The sequence below is a fragment of the Pogona vitticeps genome, chromosome 1 (genome assembly GCF_051106095.1).
Source record: "Pogona vitticeps strain Pit_001003342236 chromosome 1, PviZW2.1, whole genome shotgun sequence".
NCBI classification, from domain to species: Eukaryota; Metazoa; Chordata; class Lepidosauria; order Squamata; family Agamidae; genus Pogona; species Pogona vitticeps.
In genome coordinates, this window is record NC_135783.1 from 84,253,564 (window position 1) to 84,275,914 (window position 22,351).

Genomic DNA, 22,351 nt, shown 5'->3' on the forward strand with positions numbered 1-22,351 from the left:
CCTTACATACAGTTTCCCTCCAGAACAAGGCATGTGAAGAGCATATACAGTACTTTGCTTTGATATTAAATCTCACCTAGAGCATGGTTCATTTCAAAACAAGCAGCATATCCATGTTTTGTTTTAAATAGCTGCCAGACTCCATAAATACACCATAGATTTTTGGTGGCAACAGTAGAAGAGGACAGAAGGGGCTCAAAATTATGCACAGGAGTCATATGTTACTTATCCCTGCATGAAACTGACCATTGGTCTAGTCCAGCAAAGTTCTTTTTATGTTCTTACATATTTATGTCGAGAGGATAAAGGAAGCAAATTTTTACAATAAATAATAATTTGGCAGCTATTAAGATCTTTGCTACAGATTTCTTAGTAGACTATAATTACCCACAAATTCAATGACAGATTTTGAACACAGTTGTTCTTCCTTTGGTTTAAAATGCACAGGGAAAGCACACTGGGAAAATCAAACTTGTCTTGTATGCACTTCTTTTTAAATCTTTTTCCTGTTTTGAATGTATGGGACAGTTCTCTTTTAGGCTCTATTAGTAAAGAGACCTAAATTTTAGGAAATTTGTTTTAGGTAGAACAACTAACCTAGAAAATTAAGGCAGTACTGAACTCACACTGTTTTTGCTCCAGAGGAGTGATCCAAAGAAATTGCTGAAATGTAGGTGCAACATTGGCTCTCCTTGATCCCTAGCTTGCAGATTAGCATAAAGGCTTGGAACCATACTGTCCTGTCCCCAACAATCCATTTTTCTCTCTGCAGTGCATTACCTATTCTCTTCCCTTTTCAACACGGCCTACAAACCTACATCAAACAGCGGTTTCAAAGTCTAGTTTAAGAAGAAATTACAGTTTGCTTTAAACATGGTTTGAACAATACGTGCAGCTGTTAAAGGATCTTTACTTCTGGAAGGTGAAGCAAGGAACAATTTCATTCTGGACAGGGACAGAGATTGTACAGTACTTTGATTTACAAATCATGGTGCAAACGAGTGCATCAATCAGAATTTACTTGATGGCACACAATTATAATTATCATCTAGGACGTCCTACAAAAATAATGTATCATAGTGAGAGCCATGTGACAACTTGTTTACTTCCTGCATCCTGCCACTTATTTAAAAGTGCCACTATCCCCCATGCCTGAGCTTTTACCTTAATAGGTGGGAAAGGGAGAAGGTAAACAGAACTGTGCATGGCATTTTAAGCAAAGACAAGAAGATGGCAGTGTCCCTTGTAATTCTGTAAAATGCCCTAATATGAGTCACAAAATATTTAGGCATGGTGTGACTTCACATTCCTTCAAACACAAAAGGCACATTCACTGCTTCTAATAATGTCTTCAAGGAAACCTTTCCAAGAAATAGTTGGAATTTTAGGGACAGTCTAAAGAGACAATGACAAACTCCAGGCATTTCTTCCATACTGAGATCTTTTTGTTAATTTGTTTTCAAGAATTTTAATTATCAGATTATCTGATGTTCATTTTCTCATGTCTTGTTTCCTACTACTCCCATGTTAAGGACATACGGCGAGCCTTACTCAACAAGATCAAGGGTGTTGACCCAGTGAAGACAATCTTTATATCTGATAAGGCTTCCAGATAACATTTGACTGCAATTTCCCTCCGCTCCAGCCAGCATAGCCAATGGTGAGGGACAAATGGAGACACAGTTCAATAACATAAGGAATGTTGCATGTTGCCCGCTGCTCCTTTAAGCCTCTGGGAGGATGTTAAAGATGGATATGTACAGTCTCTCCTCAGGACCTCCAGCACAGTCATAGAAAAGGACCTGCTTTTGATAGGTGACAAGCTGATTTATCTAGAAAACAGGAACTGGAGCAACATTCCTGTCCCCTAGAGAACAGTAATCCGTAAGAAAGTACCACCTGAAGTATTTAAGGCCCTGATCATGATGCATTTTAGATTGGTTTTGCCAATCCAGACACTATTCATCTCACAGGGGATGTGGTTGAAAGTGGTTGCCTCCCAACAAGTACAACAGGAAATTAGACTGTGCTATAAAAGGGCTTTAAACCAGTTACTTTTTATCTGAACTCACTTTCAAAATGTGTTCATAGTTTCTTTTCCAGCATATACTGTACTGTGTGTGAGAGTGTTTGAGTGCACCAGGGAATATGACAGCATAGTAATACTTGATCTGAGTGAACTGAAATGGACTGAAATAGGACATATTCATTCAAATAATTACAAAGCATTCCACTCAGAAATATCAAAGTTGGAAGAAATGGCATGGCCCTAACAATGATGTGAGCCATAGCACAAGCTTGATGCATAGTCTGAACAAATGGTATCAAAGAGATTTCAACTGTACTACCACCCAGGTCTATGCCCCAATTACAGATGCTGAACAAGAAGAAACTGAAAGCTTTTATGCAAGGGTCCAGCAGGAAAATGATGACATACCAAAACAGGATGTGCTAATAATCACAGATAACAGGAAAAGGATGAAATAAAACAAGAAATAAACAGATTTGGCTTTGTGGTACACATGGCCCATATGAAGAACCTGTTGGCCCAGTAGATTTCAACCAGTCTCTGTGGAATCTTCAGCTCTAAAACTATGTGGCTTTTTTTCTTAGTAAGAAGAAAAACTTGGTAACTGGTTGCTGATGTCCACACAGGGCTATCAGTGCATTCAAGCTTCTGCAATGAAACTTATGCCTGCTTCTGCCACTTGCTGCTCTTTCACATAACGGATGCCTCTGACAAAGCAGACACTGAGCTGCTCCAAGAAGCATGCACTGGGTGTGGAGCGATGTGTTGTGACATTATCATGGCATCCAAGCCACCACTGCTCATGTATCAGCACCTTCTTTCCATGATCACTCTGGGGCTCACTTCAGATGCAGTAGAAACGGACTCCTTCTATAAAAAGCAGCTGCAGCAAATGTCCAATTTGTGTACCCCACCCTCCCCTTCTGCAAAGCAAGAAGGAAATATACACCTTATATTTCCATATTTAAATAATTCATAGTTCTTTGTGAACACTGAACATGGAGAACTGTGGTCACTTACATTGTAATTTCTAAGAACAAGCTAGCATCAAACTATGCTTTCAGTTCCTAATCAACTCTCAAAACAGAATTAAACAAGCCAGTTTCTCCTGTGTGGACAGGGAGTTTTAGTTAGTTTAAAATCTGAAGTGTCTCCTGGTGGATATAACAGAGAGGAAAAGGGAGGAAGGTGTGCAATCCTGAGTCACACTGTAGCTTGTTGCTTTACTACGAAACCATGGGTTCCTTTGATGTCTGAACCAAGCTAGAGAAACCATTAGACATGTGATTCCCTGACAGCATGGGAAGCTAACAGAGTGGTGGCATAGCTGTTGTCTCTTTTATTCCTAGCACTACTGTTTTGCTTTCCTTTGCACGGCTGGGAATGGAGGATCACAGATTGAGCGTGCATAAACACTGATTTGGCAGCAGTCACTGGTGGGCAAGACGATCCATCCCAGGCTACATGGTGCCCAGGGTAGCCTGAACAAAGGATTGGCTTGTCCTCAAATTGACATTTTTAAGTATCTCCCAACACTCCAACAAATGCAGCAAGATTTACTTGGAATAAATATGTCCCATAGGCTGTTCAATACTGCTGTGAATCCAACAATATGAAGAGAAAAACCTTGGTTAAACCGCTGTATTGCAGCCAAAACTGTGCTCACAACTTGGGGTTCAATCCCAGGTAGCTGGCTCAGGGTTGACTCAGCCTTCCATCCTTCCAAGGTCGGTAAAAGGAGGACCCAGCTTGTTGGGGAGGCAATGTGTAGCCTGCATAATTAACTTGGAAACCGCCCAGAGAGTACTTGAAGCACTATGGGGCAGTATATAAGCCACATGCTTTGCTTTTGCTTTAAAGTTAACTGTTTCAATGTAAACAAATAAATAGCGGGATCAAGCTATACTAGCAGGGTGTTCAACCTGTTTTCAAGCATCTTGCAACAATACTGGAAACTATTGAAAAGTATTACCTGCTATCTTTAAAAGTGTGGTTGCATGATTACTCTTGGCCAATTTCACAAATCCAACTTGATTTCTAAAGTGATCTGTTCCTTGAAAAGATAAATTCATGGGTGTTCCTTGTAGCAGTTCCTCAATCAAATCTTTACTCTCCAAGAAACCGTCAACTGCACTATCAGGAGAAAAATATATATATATTTCAGAACTGGTGTAGAATCATTACTTCTTCTAGTTACATAATGTAATGCGAAATATCCTTTCTGGGATTACAACAGAATTAAAATACTGTTCAGCACATATTTCTGTAAAAATACCAGGTCTAATGTTGATGCAAACACAGAGCATGTCATACATAAACAAACTAGATCCAGTATCTGTCTTCTTCTGGTAGAAGAACTTTGCTCACAGATTTTGCCCCTACCCAGTTTTTAGGATCTCCCTCTCCTTATCTTATCTGATGCAAGTTCCCTTAAACTTGTGTACCTTTTAAGGACACTTTTCTTTTCCCTCGTAACAGAGTTTTCAAATAATTATTGAAAAACTAACTTAAAAGTCACTAGGTGGCAGTAACTGCCTAGTAAGCAGACATCCTCTAAGCTCCACAGGAAATCAACCCAGTAAACATTTTCCATTGGAAAAGTATAATTCCACATCCATTTTGATTCTTATCAATTCTATATTACAGTAATAATGTGAACATTTCAGAGAAAATCTGATAGTTGAAAACAAAATAAGGTTTGGTCAGTGTGATATAATGCCTTAAGTAAAGAAATGTCTAACTGAACACTTAATTGTATTCGCGAAGGCTTTCACGGCCGGGATCTAATGATTGTTGTGGGTTTTTCGGGCTTCTTGGCCGTGTTCTGAAAGTGGTTCTTCCTAACGTTTCGCCAGTCTCTGTGGCCTGTCCTCTGAAGATGCCGGCCACAGAGACTGGCGAAACGTTAGGAAGAACCACTTTCAGAACACGGCCAAGAAGCCCGAAAAACCCACAACAACCATGAACACTTAATTCTTTCCATGGTCAGTATCACAGGATTAACTCTGGGTTAGGACCTGCAGCAGTAAAAGAGAACAAATATCTTACATAATTTTTAAAAGGCAAGCATTTTGACAACTAATTCCTTTAAATTAGTGGTTTTCTATTTTCAAGAAACAATTTTTATATCCGCCAAGGAATCTGAAAGTTCTGCCACAAAATTAATATGCAGCACAAAAAAACCTGGGACATAATTTAAGGTTCACACTTGGTTCCCCAGGATGCTGTCCTGGCCTTTGGGGCCTCTGTGTCATCCCATTTGAACTGAGCACATGCCTGTAGCATGCCAACAGTCTCCTGTGGCTACGTACATGGGAAGATCAACATTTGTTAACAAGCCGTTGTTCAAGGAGAGACACCTGAAGGGCCAGTTCACAAACACAAATCAGCAACATGATTGTCTCTTTTACATTATTGTCTTTTAATGTGAGATCATGTGGAAAATAGATCAAGATGAACCAGCCTGCATGCTAAGATAGGCAGCACTTTTCCAACAGCCCTAAGAATTGGCTGTATCCCATTATATTTCCGTTTGTGTTGATGCTTCTCCGCAACATCTAAAGGACAAAATGGAGTAACTGGATACCCTGCATGTGTGAATTAGCACTCAAAATAGTGTGAAGTACCGAAGGGAAGCTTACACACAACACTGACAGCATAGAGCAGTAGTTTCCAGTCTCCGGTAACACAGATGTTCTTGGACTGCAATCCTCAGAAGCCTTCACTACCAGGGTTTCTGGAAGATGCAGTCCAAGAACACCTAGGTTACCCAAGTTCGGGAACCACTGGCATAGAATACAGAAATTTGCAGAAACAAGTCATTAAATGCACACCAGTTTTAGGTTTCTAAAAGTAAAATAAAGTAGACCATGCAGACACTGACTTCCATGAATTCTGAGGTATAAGAGAGATAAACAAGTATTTGCAGGCAAGACCAAAGCTTGAAAATGTTAGTTTTATGGATTACTATTCACAGAATCCCTCAATGACCATGTTTAGCTGAGGGTTCTGGGAACTGTAGTTCAGAAAAGGAATTCTTCCATGCTGTGGTTGAGACATACCCTCCTTTCTCCCTCTGTGTGTGTGTGTGTGTGTGTGTGTGTGTGTGTGTGTGTGTGTGTGTGTGTGTGAGAGAGAGAGAGAGAGAGAGAGAGAGAGAGAGAGAGAGAGAGAAAGAAAGAAAGAAAGAAAGAAAGAAAGAAAGAAAGAAAGAAAGAAAGAAAGAAAGAAAGAAAGAAAGAGAGAGAGAGAGAGAGCATTCTCTTCTTCCAAAGTTCACTTCTGCCCACTGAAACTAAGGGTGGAGAAGGTGGGCTGTGTACATACTGGACTTGGTACATATGTAGAACAGATGGTTTGAAAACTACCAAGGTTTTTGGGCTTGAGAACCTGAGAAGTTGGCAAAGCAGGGATTTAGAAGCATGATTATAAAGGTATGAAATGAAAATGGCTTTAAATGACCAAAGACTATTCGTCAGATGCAAGGAAACTCAGTTTTAATTATTAAAGCTAAGCAGAAGACGGTCTGCAGCAGTCTTAAAACCTTTATTCTGACATGCTCAACACTGGAGAAGCCAATGCTTTAAAGCTCACAGCCAGATCTCCTGGAAGCAAAATAAATGCAAGTGTTTAAGCATGTAATGTGTTTTTCCTGAAAGGGTCATCTATGGACTCATTATAATCTTACTTGTCTGATTCCCTTCCACAATTTGTTTTACTAAATTGCCACATATTAGCTGTAGCACTGAGAAGTCAGAACAACTTAAGGCTGCACTGTACTTTGCTGAAAGCAAATATGTCATAAACCATTAAACTCTTGACATTTCCTCAGATCCTGCAGCGCCCTAAGTAATGTGCAGGGGTATATTAAAGGTGTACAAGCAGTTTACCAATTCATTCATCATACTCATTTGAATCTACTGAAGTAAGAGGGGCTTATTCTGACACAAGCATACTTGGCACTTCTACCCTACCTACACTGCTGAAGCATAATTATAAGAGGTCACTAGTAACCAGAACATGTTTGGAGGTCACATGGTACAGCAATCCTGTGCTAGCTAAGCAGGTTTAGATCTAGCAAGTAATTGGCAGGTAAGAATGCCTAAGTATCTGAAAACCAATTTTTTGCTTTGTATGAAGTTTTCCATCCCATTTCTGTATTGGATTGTGAATTATTTCTTTTCCACAGTACATGAAAATTTGTACGCATTTCTGAAAAGGGAGACTTGCAGGAACACATTTTAAATCCGTGCATTTTAAGCACTATTTTTCATATACAGTGGTGCCCCACATAGCGACGTTAATCCGTTCCAAGAAAAACGTCGCTATCGGGAAACGTTGCTATGCGGGGGGGGGGGACCCATAGGAAAGCATTAAACTCCATTTAATGCGTTCCTATGGGAACAAAACTCACCGCTAAGCGGGAATCCTCAATCCGGCTGCCATTTTCGCCGCCTCGGTAAGCGAGGAATCGGCGCAAAAACGCTGCAGGCGGCCATTTTCTTCTTCCAGCGGCCATTTTGGAACCGCTGATCAGCGGTTCCAAAACATCGCAATGCGAAGATCAGTAAGCGAAACGTTTACCGATCATCACAATGTGATGTTTACCCTATTCAGAACATTGCAATGCGATCGCATTAGCAATCGCAAAAAACACGTCGCTATGCAGATTCGTCATTAAACGGTGCGCTCATTAAACGAGGCACCACTGTATATGCACTTTTCTTCTACATAACACATCAGTGTATTTTATGCACATTTTTCAAAATAAATGCATATATTATATACAGTGTTCTGGATTTTAGTGTATACTTATTTTTTCAGGATGGGGTGGAGTGTTACAGTGGTGCCTCACATTACAATGTTAATTCGTTCCAGCGAAATCGCTGTAGAACGAGAACATTGTAAAGCGATTTTTAAAAGCCCATAGAAACGCATAAAAACCTGATTAATGCGTTCCTATGGGCTTGAAACTCACTGTCCAGCGAAGATCCTCCATAGCGTGGCCATTTTCGCTGCCTGTGCAGCGAGAAATCCGTCCCAGAAAACAGCCGGTGGCCATTTTTTTACCCAGTGGCCATTTTGAAACCACCGATCAGCTGTGCGAAAATCTTCGGTTTGCGGTAATCGGTTAGTGAAGCAGGTAACTGATCATCACAAAGTGGAAAAACCCAATAGGAAACATCATTTTGCGATCGCTTTTGCGATTGCAAAAACTTCTTCATTATGCGATTTCTTCGTTAAATGAAGCACTCGTCTTCCGAGGCACCACTGTATATCATTTCCAGTATGTTTTGTGTATGAGATAACCACAGTGCAAACCACAGAAAAATATATTTTTCAGGTCTCCAGAATTATTTAGATTTTGGAACTGCAGTTTTCAGAAGTTCACACTGAAACATGAATTGAACAAATTTTTCACTCATCCATGCTCAGGTAATCCCTACCAAGAGACCTATCATCTAATTAGAATTCATCTGATCTTTTAAAAACAACCTTTCTCCTGTTGAACTATACCTTCTGACAAATGTAAATTAGAATAAAGTTCTATAGATCAGAGACAGCCTGCATCAAGTGTGTAAAGTATTCTCTCCAATTTACAATTATATGGGCAACAAAGAAAATGAATTGTAGATACTGGGGCCTGACAGGCATGAATCCATGCACATTAACTATCACTGTTGGGTCACAGTGATGCTATTTTTCTGGTTTTATTAAGACCTCATGTGCAATTGCTTTTATTGTCACTGTTTTAGCACATTTCTATCCTGCCCTTGTTTCACCATTGAATTCAAGGGGCATTCATGGAACCCCTAGGTTATCTAAGCTAACAATCTTAACCAAATCCTCCATGAGAATTCCATAAATATTTTTTGCCTGAATTTACTGTTCTGTTTTACTGCAGGACTCAAATACTATTTTTATAAAGGAAACAGACATCTCTGCTCACTTTCTACGTATGACATATAATTTCATAATTCCTAACCTGCTTCTCCTTTAATCATCTTTTTTTGTAAACTAAAAAGCTCATACGTTTTACCCCTCCTTCTTAGGGAAGATGGTCCAACATCCAATCACTGTTGGTGCCTTTCTCTGCATATTTTCAAGATTCGTAATTTTTTATTTTTTTTTTTTGGTGATAGAATGACAAGAACTGTATATAGATGATATATGGTATAAAATAACAGAACTGCTTAGGGAATAATAAAATTTATAAGTTTTTGGAACTGATTTGCAAAACTGATACAGTGGACCCTTGACTTACAGACGGTTTGACTTACAGACTTTTTGAGTTACAGACTTCTCTGGCTGCAAAATTTAGGTATGACTTGCAGACTGAGATTTGACTTACAGACCAGAAAAAAACCAAAATGGAACAAAAACGGCCTGTTACGGGATTAATCGGTTTTCAATGCACTGTAGGTCAATGGAGACTTGACTTACAGCCTTTTTGACTTGAGAACCGCCTTCCAATACGGATTAAGTTCTCAAGTCAAGACCCCACTGTAATACTGATGTTTTTCTTACCATCTCTGTAATTCAGATGGTTGAGATAGTCAGAACACTGGTAGAGCGTGCAAATCGGAACTCTGAAGCTCAATTTCTCAGCACTAAACCCAACCATCTGAATTGGGCCCTACAGGCAAATGGCTATTCCAAGAATGAAATCACAAGAGTCATCAACCCAAGAAAACAACACCGAACTGAAGAAGAAAAACAGCCACCCACAAATAAAGTATTTCTGCCATACATCAAAGGGGTCACGGACCACATGGGGAAACTGTTGAAAAAACACAACCTACAAACAGTATTCGGGCCCACCACAAAAATACAACAAAAACGCAGTATTCATACCAGAATCAAAGAATATGAAAGACACTGCAGACTAAAACAACTGAAAAAATTAGCAGTAGCTGAACATGCCCTGAAACAAGCTTGACATGAAATTCTATTTCAAAATACTGAAGTACTGGACAACAACAGCAATCATTATGCTACACAGGGAAGCCACTGAAATCCACAAACACCAGCACAGCTTCAACAAAAGAAAGAAAGTCTAAAACTTAACAAGACCTGTTTCCCAGAACTGAAAAATACAGCCTGCAAAAGGTCAATGAACTCTACCCAGCCACAAGGACTGGTGATCACTGCACACAAAAGACTAGCTAACGACACTCATCAATCACAGTGACAGATCATGTCCCCCTGTAACACAACAATGCACCCAAAACAAAAAAACACCCTGATCACAATAATCACCCAATTTCCTGAAAGAACAAAACCTGATCCCACAGCTACAAATTTATTTATTTATTTATTCAATTTATATGCCGCCCACACTACCCAGAGGTCTCTGGGCGGCTTACAATAATTAAAATTCAATACAGTAAAAGATAAAATAATAAAAATACAATTAAAATTGCCATCAGACCCACAGCTAATATTATTTCAATTAAAAGCCTTCTGGAACAGGAAGGTTTTGACCTGGCGCCGATATGTCATCAGCGTCGGCACCAGATGAATCTCAGTCGGGAGGGCATTCCATAGTCTGGGGGCAGCTGCCGAAAAGGCCCTTTGTCTACAAGCCGTCCCTCTTACTTCCTTGAGGGACGGCTCTTTCAAAAGGGCCCCCTGGCTAGATCTTAACTGCTGGGTAGGTTCATATGGAAGGAGGCGGTCCTTCAGGTATCCAGGGCCCAAGCCATTTAGGGCTTTATATGTCAAAACAAGCACTTTGAATTGGGCCCGGGCAGCAACTGGTAACCAATGTAACTTAATCAGAATCGGCTTGATATGTTCCCTGGCGGCTGCACCACTCACCAGCCGCGCAACTCGATTCTGGACCAGTTGCAGTCGCCGGACTGTCTTCAAAGGCAGCCCCACGTAAAGCGCATTGCAGTAATCTATGCGGGATGTTACCAGTGCATGTGTGACTGTCATGAGACTCCGCTCATCCAGGTAGGGCCGTAGCTGGTATAATTTCCGCAGCTGAAGGAAGGTGCCCCTGGCCACCGAGTCCACCTGGGCTTCCAGTGTTAGACTGGGGTCCAGGAGCACCCCCAAGCTGCGGACCCTGTCCCTTAGGGGGAGTGTAACCCCATTCAGGGTGGGGAAATGGCCCTCCAGCCTGTCCGGTGAAGCACCCACTAACAGCACTTCCGTCTTGTCTGGATTGAGTTTCAATTTATTAACCCTCATCCAGTCCATTATCAGGTCCAGACAGGAGTTCAGCACAGAAACTGCCTCACCTGGATTGGTGGAAAACGAGAGGTAGAGCTGAGTATCGTCAGCATATTGCTGACTCCTCAGCCCAAACCTCCTGATGACCTCTCCCAGCGGTTTCATGTAGATGTTAAACAGCATGGGGGACAGTATCGAGCCCTGAGGAACCCCATGACATAACTGCCATGGGGCAGAGCAACTGTCCCCCAGCACCACCCTCTGGACACGGTCAGCCAGGAAGGAGCGGAACCACCGTAAAACGGTGCCCTGAACTCCCAACCCAGCCAGCCTATCCAGAAGGACACCATGGTTTGATGGTGTCGAAAGCCGCTGAGAGGTCCAGGAGTATCAACAGGGTCACACTCCCCTGTCTCTCTCCCGGCAAAGGTCATCATACAGGGCCACCAAGGCAGTATCTGTACCAAAACCCAGCCTGAAACCCGATTGAAATGGATCCAGAAAATCCGTTTCATCCAGCAGCGCCTGGACTTGCCGGGCCACAACCAGCTCCAACACCTTGCCCAAATAAGGGAGGTTCACCACTGGTCGGTAGTTGACCATCAGCCTTGGGTCCAGGTTAGGCTTTTTAAGGAGTGGTCGAATTACCGCCTCTTTCAAGGTGGTAGGGACCACTCCCTTTCTCAGAGAGGCGTTCACGGCCTCCTGGACCCAGGTGCGAACCCCCCTGGCTGATCTTCCAATTAGCCAGGATGGGCAAGGGTCGAGCGGAGTGGTGGTAGAACGGACAGATCCAAGCACCCTGTCCACATCATCAGGTCTCAACAATTGAAACTCATCCATTAATACTGGACCTAAGCACGGCGCACTGGACACAACCTCTGATTCTGCAGTAACTGTGGAGTCCAACCCACTGCGAATCTGAGCGATTTTTCCCTCAAAATGTATGGCAAACTCATCACAGCAAGCTGATGAGCAGTCCGGGACCTCCACCGGATTTCCCGGTTGAAGAAGATCCCGGACCACCCGAAACAGCTCTGCTGGACGACATTCTGAGGAAGCAATACGGCTGGAGAAATATTGCCATTTCGCCAGCCGTATTGCCACGAAATAGGCCCGATAATGGGCTCTAAGTCGTGTTCGATCGGACTCCCAGCGGGATTTCCTCCACCTGCGCTCCAGCCGTCTCCCCTCTCGCTTCATCGCCCGCAGTTTAGAAGTATACCAAGGAGCTGTCTGGGCTCGGCGAGCAGGAAGAGGGCGCTTAGGCGCAATCGTGTCAACTGCCCGGGTCATCTCCCTATTCCATAGGGTGACCTGAGGTTCGACAGGAGCGCCGACCATATCAGACGGATAATCCCCCAGAGCATTCAGGAATCCATCTGGATCCATTAGTCTCCGAGGGTGGATCATCTTAATAGATCCCCCACCCTTGCAGAGGGAAGAAGAAGCTAATAGACTGAACTTGACCAGGAAGTGGTCTGACCATGACAATGGGGTCACGACCAGCCCCTCCACATCCAAACCACCACCTTCCAGTCCCGTTGAGAAAACCAGGTCCAAGATATGGCCCTTCTCATGCGTCGGGCCGATGACACATTGAGACACCCCCATGGTTGTCATGGTGGCCTTGAAGTCCTGAGCCGCCCCAGTCAAGGCAGCCTCGGCATGGATGTTGAAGTCCCCCAGCACCAACAGCCTGGGAGTCCTCAACACCAGGTCCGAAACTACCTCCGTCAGCTCAGGCAGGGAAACTGTTGGTACGTAGCAGGGTGGGCGGCACACCAACAGAATCCCTAACCTGTCTCGCGAACCCAACACACAATACAGGCCCTTGAGACCTCCTCTCAAAGGGACAGGAAGCCTGGTCAAGGAGATAGAACTCCTATAGACTATAGCAACTCCCCCTCCCCGACCCTCCGAGCGACCTTGGTGCTGGACTGAGTACTCAGGCGGACACAACTGGGAGAGGGGAACACCACCCTCCTCTCCCATCCAGGTCTCAGTAATGCACGCCAGGTCAGCAGCCTCATCCAGAATTACATCATGGATGAGGGCAATTTTATTTTGTACTGACCTGGCGTTCATCAACAGCACTGTGTGGCTCGAGGGTTTGCTGATATGGTCGCCTGATACCATCTGGTTGGGGGCAGGACTAGAAGAGGGGATAGATGTAAGATATCTAACCTCTCTTCTCCTACGCGGGCATGTCCTACCCCCACCGCCATTCCTTCCCCTACCCAGCAACAATCCCACAAATATTCAACAATCCCACACACTACACCAAAACATAGACAGAGTTCTAACTCCTGTTCTCTGAAGATGCTGTCCACAGAGACTGGCGAAATGTTTGGAACAAAAACCTCCAGAACATGGCCAAACAGCTCAAAAAGCCGTCAACAACAATTAGATGCCAGCTGTGAAAGCCTTTGAGAATACAGTATTAAGGTATCTTAACAGAACGTAGATTGATAGGTTCTCTTTCCCTTATTCTATTATTGTTTTATATTATTTCCTTTTCCCAAGCCTCACCACAAACTAGGCAGATTTAATTTCAGAATAAAGCACTTACTCATCAATTACTGCTTCACTGGGCAAATGCATCACCAGAAGAGTGACATGCAAAGAACCATTGTGAACCATCGCTTTGGAAAGTCTATTATCCCCTCGTATTATTGTATCCTGAAGAGACTGAACACCATCCATAATCTGAGAAAAGAAACACATACAGGGACAGGGGTGGGGGGAACATGTTTTCAGAATTATTGCAATCAAATTGAAAAAGAGAAGCACAGGACATCTTCCATTCTTCAGAAGCCATACTCCAGTGAATGGGACTGTGCCAACATTCTTACCATTATACTTCACCTACTTGAGTAGGAGACCTTCTCAGTGTATAATATTTCTTTCAAGCTTGGTGCATGAATAAGATTATTAACACTTTCTCTGACTGAGAGTTTTCAATATGTTTTAGCAAACTTGAAATGAGAATTAATCAGTGAATTAAAGAACATCATCCAATTACATATCAATAATGGTTTGTTCCTGGAAAACTGCTCTCTTCTGGTGGGGTGGATGGGAGAGAAAGACAAATGCTAGTATCAGAACTGCTTGTCAATCAAAATGACAGAAACCTCTTGTTGGAAAATGGAATCTAGCAGAAGTTCCTCAGGGGCTTTTTAACATTAAATGTGTGACAGAATGTAGAATCTACTTTATTGGAGATGCTAAAACAAAAGCAATACAGAGTTTTAATTTTATAATAAGCAATCTCTATCATGCAAATATTGCATGAACAAGCCCACAAAAACTATGCAATATGATTCTCACTTCAGCAAGAAGTGCAGGTAGCTTAGGCATGATGGCAATGAAGATCAGCAGTCCATCTTTGACTATTCAACATAAACGGGAATATAAGTCCATTTTATAACTCAGAAACATAGTGGATTTAAAGAAAGCTGAATGCCTCTGGGATAGCAGTGTATCTGTTGATGCCTGAAGCCTTACATTTTCAGAGAACTAACAAACAAGGAAGTGAATGCAGAAGTACAACATAACCTCACAAAGGACCAGAATTAAGAAAGAAAAAGGAATGTACAGACACTTAAGGAGGGGGAGGGGAGAATACTGTTGTGCTACACTCTCTCTGGTGTTCCTACTCTTGATAAGTTACAGGGGTGTGGGATTTACAGGTACTTTTGCAGGATGGACCCTGGCTACAGAGGTTTGTTCCCCTTGGCAGTAGATTTCAATGCCAATCATTGGTGGCTTATTGTGTTTTGTAATCTTTGAATTTGCTTTAGAAATATCCCAGGGGAACAAAGGTGAAGGCACAACTTAAACTGCCTGAACAGACAGTGAAACTGTCTAAGAGCAGATCCCTAGACAGATAGGCAATACCCCTTCACAATGCTATTAGTTTGCAGAACCCAACAGGCAGATCTCTATGTCCAGAACTAGGTGTTATACTGATCCTGTATTCAGGAAGTTCCACAATGTCTGATTGTAAAAGTATGTCAGTTCTCCCAGCTTTATGAAAATTCCTCAGCTTTGTTTCAAGTCACGAGCCTCTAATCCCACATCCCTGTTTCTCAGCATAGAGGCAAACAACGAAGTATCAGAAAACACTGGTGTATCTATGAAACACCTCCAAAGCATTTGCTGCCTTGTTTTTCAAAAGGGAAATATTTCCACAGGTGCCCAAAGGAAAAGTACCAATGGAAACACATAAAAGTATGTTTTGCAGTCATGCAACAAGGAAAATATAAGTAAATTCAGATTCCATTTCTGTTCTTCTATACATTCTTGGGCACACTACTACACTGAAATATTAAGCTTCTTCCTCCTGGTAAACAGATAATTACAATACAGTTTTTTTATAGGCCAACAGAAAGGCTATACTGTACACAGAAGAAAAAGAAGAACTGAATCTTGGGATTTTAAGAAACACTTAAGCAAGTGACATCTGTAAGTAAACACAGACTCTGTATATCATTTAAGAATTAACTATGTGCTCTCAGATGGATTCCCACTTATGGTGATCCTTTCCAAGGTTTTCTAGGTAGAGAATACACAAAAGTGGTTACCATTTCCTTCTTCTGAGACATCCTGGGACTGTGCAGCTTGCCCATGACTACACAGATTGGTTTTTCCCTCTGGAATCACAAGGGGGAATTTAACTCCCAATTTCTGGCTCCACAGTCAGGGACTAGATGCCTCAGCAGGCTTTTTGTGCTTTCAATGTGTTTTTGATGTTGCTTTTATTAACCACTTTTGGTGTGGTATGTCTTTGATCCTTTTTAGTACTTCTATACTCACTCTTTTTAGCTTTAAATATTGCCTTTTAATTCTATAAGCTGCCTTGGATCCTTTTTAAGGAGAAAGATGGGGTAAAAATATTCTAAATGAATGAATGAAATAAAAATACCTGAACCAGTGAGCTATCCAGCCAGCTTGTAGGTCATAGAATCATAAAATAATGGAACTGGAAGAGGTCTATAAAGCTGTATGGTCCAACCCACTGCTCATTCAAGAATCCAAATCAAAGTACAGTGGTGCCTCGCACAATGAGCGCCCCGTAGAGCGATGAATTCGCTCTATGGTGACGCTTTTGCGATCGCTAATGCGATCGCAGAGCGATGCCCCCAATGGGCAAAAATCGCAGAGCGAAGGTTGGTAAGCGGTTCGCTTACCGACCTTCACTTTGCGACCCGCCAATCAGCTGTTCCGTGGCTTCAAAATGGCCGCCGGAACAGCCGAAAGGGCCGAGCGCAGCGTTTTCGCGCCCTTGGTAAGCAAGGGGAGGGCGCGAAAATGCTGCCGGAACAGCCGAAATGGCTGCGCGCAGCGTTTTCGCATCCTCCCCTCGCTTACCAAGGGCGCGAAAACGCTGCACCCGGCCCTTTCAGCTGTTCCAGCAGCCATTTTGAAGCCGCGGAACAGCTGATCGCAACCATTTTCGCGCCCTAGTAAAGCAAGGGGAGGGCGCAAAAATGGCTGCCGGCCGTAGAGGAACATCACACAACGGTGAGTATTCGGCCGAATTGGAACGCATTAAACGCTGTTTAATGGGTTCCAATGGCTTTTTACTTTCCGTTGAGCGATGTTTCACACAGCGAGGGTTAATCCGGGACGGATTAACCTCGTTGTGCGAGGCACCACTGTACATTTGACAGAGATTCTCTAACTTTCCTTTGAGTGTCTTCAGCACTGAAGTGCTCACATCCTTCTAAGGTAACTGGTTTCATTGCCATACTGCTCTTAAGTAGGTTTTTTTCTGATATTCATCTGAAATCTGGCTTCCTATAACTTAAGCCCATTGTTACACGTCATGAACTCTGAGATGATGAAGAGCAGATTCTGCTCATCCTCATGAGCAGGATGACAATCTTTCAAGTATTTGAAAAGTGCTATCATATCACCCTTCTGATGGTAGAAAGTAAGGAGAAATTAAAGAACCTCTTAATGAGGGTGAAAGAGAAGAGCACAAAAAATGGTCTGAAGCTCAACATCAAAAAACAAAAACAAAAAAACTAAAATCCTCCTAGCAAATAGAAGGGGAAGATATGGAGGCAGTAACAGATTTTACTTTCTGTCTTTGGGCTCCATGATCACTGCAGATGGTTACAGCAGCCACGAAATTAAAAGATGCCTGCTTCTTGGGAGGAAAGCGATGACAAACCTAGACAGCATCTCAAAAAGCAGAGACATCACCTTGCCGACAAAGGTCCACATAGTCAAAACTATGGTTTTTTTCCATTAGTGATGTATGGAAGTGAGAGCTGGACCATAAAGAAGGCTGACCGCCAAAGAATTGATGCTTTCAAATTGTGGTGTTCGAGGAAACTCTCGAGAGTCCCCTGGACTGCAAAGAGAACAAACATATCCACTTTGAAAGAAATCAACCCGGAGTGCTCACTGGAAGGACAGATCCTGAAGCTGTGGCTCCAGTACTTTGGCCATCTCATGAGAAGACTCCCTGGAAAAAATGTGAGGGCAAGAGGAGAAGGGGACGACAGAGGACAAAATGGTTGGACAGTGTCATCAAAGCGACCAACATGAATTTGACCAAATTCTGGGAGGCAGTGGAAGATAGGAGGGCCTGGTGTGCTCTGGTCCATGGGGTCACGAAGAGTCGGAAACGACTTAATGACTAAACAACAACAACAATCATATCTCCCCTCAGTCTTCTTTTCTCAAGACTAATTAAGCCTAGGGATTGGTTTCCAGTCTCCTAATCATCCTTGTTGCTCTCCTCTAAACTTGCTTCAGTTTGTTGCCATCCTTCGTAAAGTGTGCTGTCCAGAACTGGACACAGCAGTCAAGATGAGAACTAACCAGTACCAAATAGATGGGGACTAGTACTTCATGGGATTTGAAGACTATACTTCTGATAATGTGGCCCAAAGTAACATTGGCTTTTTTTTTTCAATCCACATCACACTTGTACTTCACATTTATCTGGAAAGTCACAGAGGGGAAAGACCAAGCTAAAGCAGGAACTGAGCACTTCTGCCTTTTTTTGTCTGTTTTCATTTTTCCACCTCCTCTGAGTAGCTAAGGAACTATTTCTTTCCTTCTTCTTTCCCACAATGAGAAGCAAGTGGCAGCAACCACTTCACTTCACTAGTCAATCAAGATTCTAAGCCACCCCAATTAGTGCTACAATGCACCTAGAATTTTCAGAACTTTTCCACAGAACATTCTAGGCAAAGAGAGATGCATTTGGGATGCTTATGGTCCAATCTATCAGTCATACTGATGGATTCACAATAAAAGAAATCTCAAACTATTTAGAAGTACAGAAGTTACACATGGAGCCACATTACAGGGAACAGACATTTGAGAGATCTTTGAATACCTTTTTATTTGAGATCCCATCAACGTCAAGCTTGGTTCAAAGTACATCCCCCTAGGCTCTAGTAAACTCCAAGATAAGTCTCGAAAGCAGGGCTGGACAACAGGAGCCCACCTATCACTTTTGCTACCATATTGGCTACTGAATTTTAGCAGCAAAACTGATCTATTAAACTCTTCAAAAAGTGGGGAAAAGCTTCAAAAATAAATCAGGCTTCATCTACCAGTGAACCAGATCTAAAGGCTGTCTCTCCCAAGCATCTTTAGGAAGGTTCTTCTTCTATGTATGTGTGGGTCTGCTAATAAGAAAGCCCTGCGCTGTGTCTCAATTAATTTTCCTGAGATGCATGAGGAAATTCGGGGAAAGAACTTCCTCCAAAGGTTAGAATGACTGGAATTGGGGGGGGGGGGGGGAAGAGAATAAATGGCAGACAGGTAATGATGAAATAATGAAAACTTTCAGAGTGGGATATAGTCTTTTAGTATTTTTTAATCAAAGAAGAGATTTTTGTTCTTTATTGTTGGCTAATTGGAAATCCTGTTTCAGAATGAATTTGAGCGGGGATTTAAATTTTTGGCTTCCTAGGCCTATACTCTGTACACAAAAATTGTTAACTTTTTCTTGTTCTAAAGCTACACCTGAACAACCTGAAGCTACATAAGCATTGCAAAATTTGCACCAAGACAGTTTAATTTTATTGCACTGATTATTTTATGTTGTTTCTTTTATGCCACTGTTATTGCTGTGAACCGCCCAGAGTGACCATTGGTCAGATGGGCAGTATAGAAATTAAATATATAATAATAATATTCAGCCAGCAGTTCCACAGGCACAGGGGCACAACTAGATGCACAATCAATTCTGCAATCAGACATGCCATGTGGATTGTCTGGACATAAATCCTTGTGAATTTCCACCAGGGTAATTTTATGCTACACCAATTGCAATAGGGTTTCAGCCAATATGAACAGCTGTACCATTTCAGAAATACTTCCATTATTTGTGTTATGGGTTTACAATTTCTGCAATGTCTGTAGCTAGTACAGTCATGCTAAAGAGAACCACTCAAACTGCTATATTAAAAGAAGTTTGGTAATGATGTTGGCTTTGCAAATACTACGTATTATTAAACTTTCTTTTTTTTTCATCCAGTAATATCATACAAGGAAATGTAAGCTTTTAAAAACATGCTTAGCCCATTGTTTGTTAGGATGCTAAGCAAGAAAAAATGTTGCACATTAAATTCAACTGTAGAATTATTAAAAATTAAATTAGCTGCAGTGGATTGATTATCATGAATGTTGTGTAGATGAGAAATTTCCTGAACTAAACTAAATAACACAAAAATTTATTTTCCTCATCAGACATTATAATCAAATTTAAAGGAGTAATCTAATAAACCTCAAAAATAAAATTCTATTTGAAACCTGTGCCTGAAAGCTATTTCTTAAAAAAGAACACTTGTAAAGGAGTTCCTTAATAGCCATAATATCCTCTAGCAATGATGTAGAGATGTGTAAAGCGAGATCCAGGTATATAGTTAAGTTTTTCATTATTCAATCAGGAGTCCATGTGCAATGAACTGGTTGAGATGTCGTGGTAAAATATGGTTTATCATCATAGAAATGAACCAGGGTGAGCTGGAGGCTTGCAAGCTCCTTCATTCTCTTCCTTTCCTACAGTCACAAGAAGAGGACCACACTCAATTTCTGTTGTGTTTGTCATTAATCACAACTTGTCATTTCATCCAAACCAACAAACTATCATCAATTTTAACTATGCTTAGTTTGAAAGAAGCCAATTTTGAGCCATGGTTTATGAAGCTGCCTTCTTTCAACAATTTTGGCAGTCAACAAAGCTAACGTTTTAAACTCACAAGAATGGGAAGAGCTTTGGGAGCAAATCAGGCTTTACCTATTACTGAACCAAAGCCAGGGGACTGGGTATGCCAAGCTTCTTTAGGAAAGTTGTATAGGAACACCCTGTTCTGTGTCCCAGTTCATTTTACTTCTGTACAAGACGAATGCAGAACAAGACCTTCTCCAAAGTGGAGGCTGCATGGCACTCACTTTGAGTACTCCACTATCCAATTTTTCTTACATGTGAAAAAACAGCAACCCAACAGAACTGTCTTACTAAGACATGAGAAGGAATATGCTGTTATATCCAGATGGCAGAAACTTTTTTTTTGTCTAAAACTCTCAGAACCTCCCAGCTAGAAGGGCGACTGGCCATGCTGGCTTCGGGATTCCAGAAACTGCCGTCCAAAAAAGCAGCCTTTCTGAGCTATGGTTATTTCTTCTATTCATTCATTCTACTGGCCATCTTTCCTCTGATTCTTCTGATTTCCTCTAAATCTTCTGTTAAAAGTAATCCTATTTATTCCTATTTGCATGAAGAACAGGAAAAAACATATCTAGACAAAATGATTTATAATCAACAAGGCTTCTATGCATATAACAAAAAAAAAAACACAAGCTACTGTTTTTAACCCTAGCTAAAATTGTATTATTTGTACATTATTTTGCCCTCCCTGCCAGGAACAGGATAATAAAAGAATAGGTCTACCTTTGGATTTGTAATTGGAACTGAAATGAAGTAATTTGGCCGATCTTGACTCTTCTTTTTCTTCTTTGTTCGGCTGTCTTCTTCACTCTCTTTACCATCGGTTCTTTTCCTCTTCTTTTTAATATTTACTTTACCTGTGTTTGCAGCTGGATGAAAAAGAAAAAACAGTTATTATATTGCACAAATGTAGACAGAATAATATATGCTGGTAAATATTACATACTAAAAGGAAATTGTGTCATAATGGGTTCTATACAAACTTGTCCTTCTGTAAACAAAAGGTTCCTCTCTGTTCATGGAAGGAATCTGTAACTAGCAGAGAACTGGCACTGGAATAAGGGCTGAAGCTGTGACTACTTCTTCTACTCCTGGGACCACATCCCATGCTCTACCAACCATGGAATGAATTGGGTGGCCTTGGACAGTCCCCGTCTCACCTCTCTCATAGGGTTGTTACAAGATTATACAAGATAGAAGAAAGGCATGTTTGCCTCCTTAGGCTTACTGGAAGAAAGGCTCATAAAATGAAACTAATGAATAAATAAATAATATACAAACCAGAACAATGTGGGATGGGTGATGGTGCCTCCAGTTTCCCCATCCTTTACACGGTTTGGAGGCCCCACCATCTTTTACCACCCTGTCCCCTCCTCCAGTGCTAATGAAGGAGTACTGCCTTCAGACATAGATGCAAGCCTACATTTTGCAAAACAGAAATGTATACTGTAGAATGAAAGAATGTTCTCTCTCTCTCTCTCTCTCTCTCTCTCTCTCTGTGTGTGTGTGTGTGTGTCTGTGTTTGTAGCTTTAGAGGAAATTACAGCACTACCAAGCCCAATGTGGACTATCAACATGCTTGGTGAGGCTTCAGTTAGTCATGTTCTAGAATGTCCTGGCCACAACCAGTCCTTTAACTGATTTTTCTGAGTCTGCATTCCAGGCAAGCCCACGTTTGCTGGTTAACATTTTTACTGTATTTTTCATTTTGTGGGTATGTGTCTAGATTTTCCTAAAAGGGAAGGCCTAGGAAACAGAGAACCTTTAGTTCATGGAGTGTCTTCAGTGATGAGGTTGGCATCCAAACACATTTGTGTAGTTGGAGGATGCAAACATTTAGACATTTGGAGCGGAGGGGCCAACATTCCAGGAGTACTGTATAACATTGGCATTTGTCACTGTAAAGGTCAGAGCAGAAAACATAAAGAAATATGGCCTAC

The 22,351-nt window shown here is 41.8% G+C and overlaps 1 protein-coding gene across 7 annotated transcripts in view; it reads right to left on the reverse strand.

The window, feature by feature from the left end:
- The window catches only part of AKAP7 (A-kinase anchoring protein 7), an 84,835-nt gene that overhangs the window by 51,344 nt on the left and 11,140 nt on the right, over nucleotides 1-22,351 (reverse strand). For all 7 annotated transcript variants that reach the window (XR_013540625.1, XR_013540624.1, XM_020790692.3 and 4 more), the window contains exons 3-5: nucleotides 21,135-21,280; nucleotides 13,782-13,918; nucleotides 4,002-4,162 (exon numbers count right to left, since the gene is read on the reverse strand). Coding sequence is in view for 5 of the 7 variants with exons in the window: in XM_020790692.3 (XP_020646351.3) it covers nucleotides 4,002-4,162; nucleotides 13,782-13,918; nucleotides 21,135-21,280 (444 nt within the window). In the remaining 2 variants the exon portion in view is untranslated. The remainder of the gene's footprint in view (nucleotides 1-4,001; nucleotides 4,163-13,781; nucleotides 13,919-21,134; nucleotides 21,281-22,351) is intronic.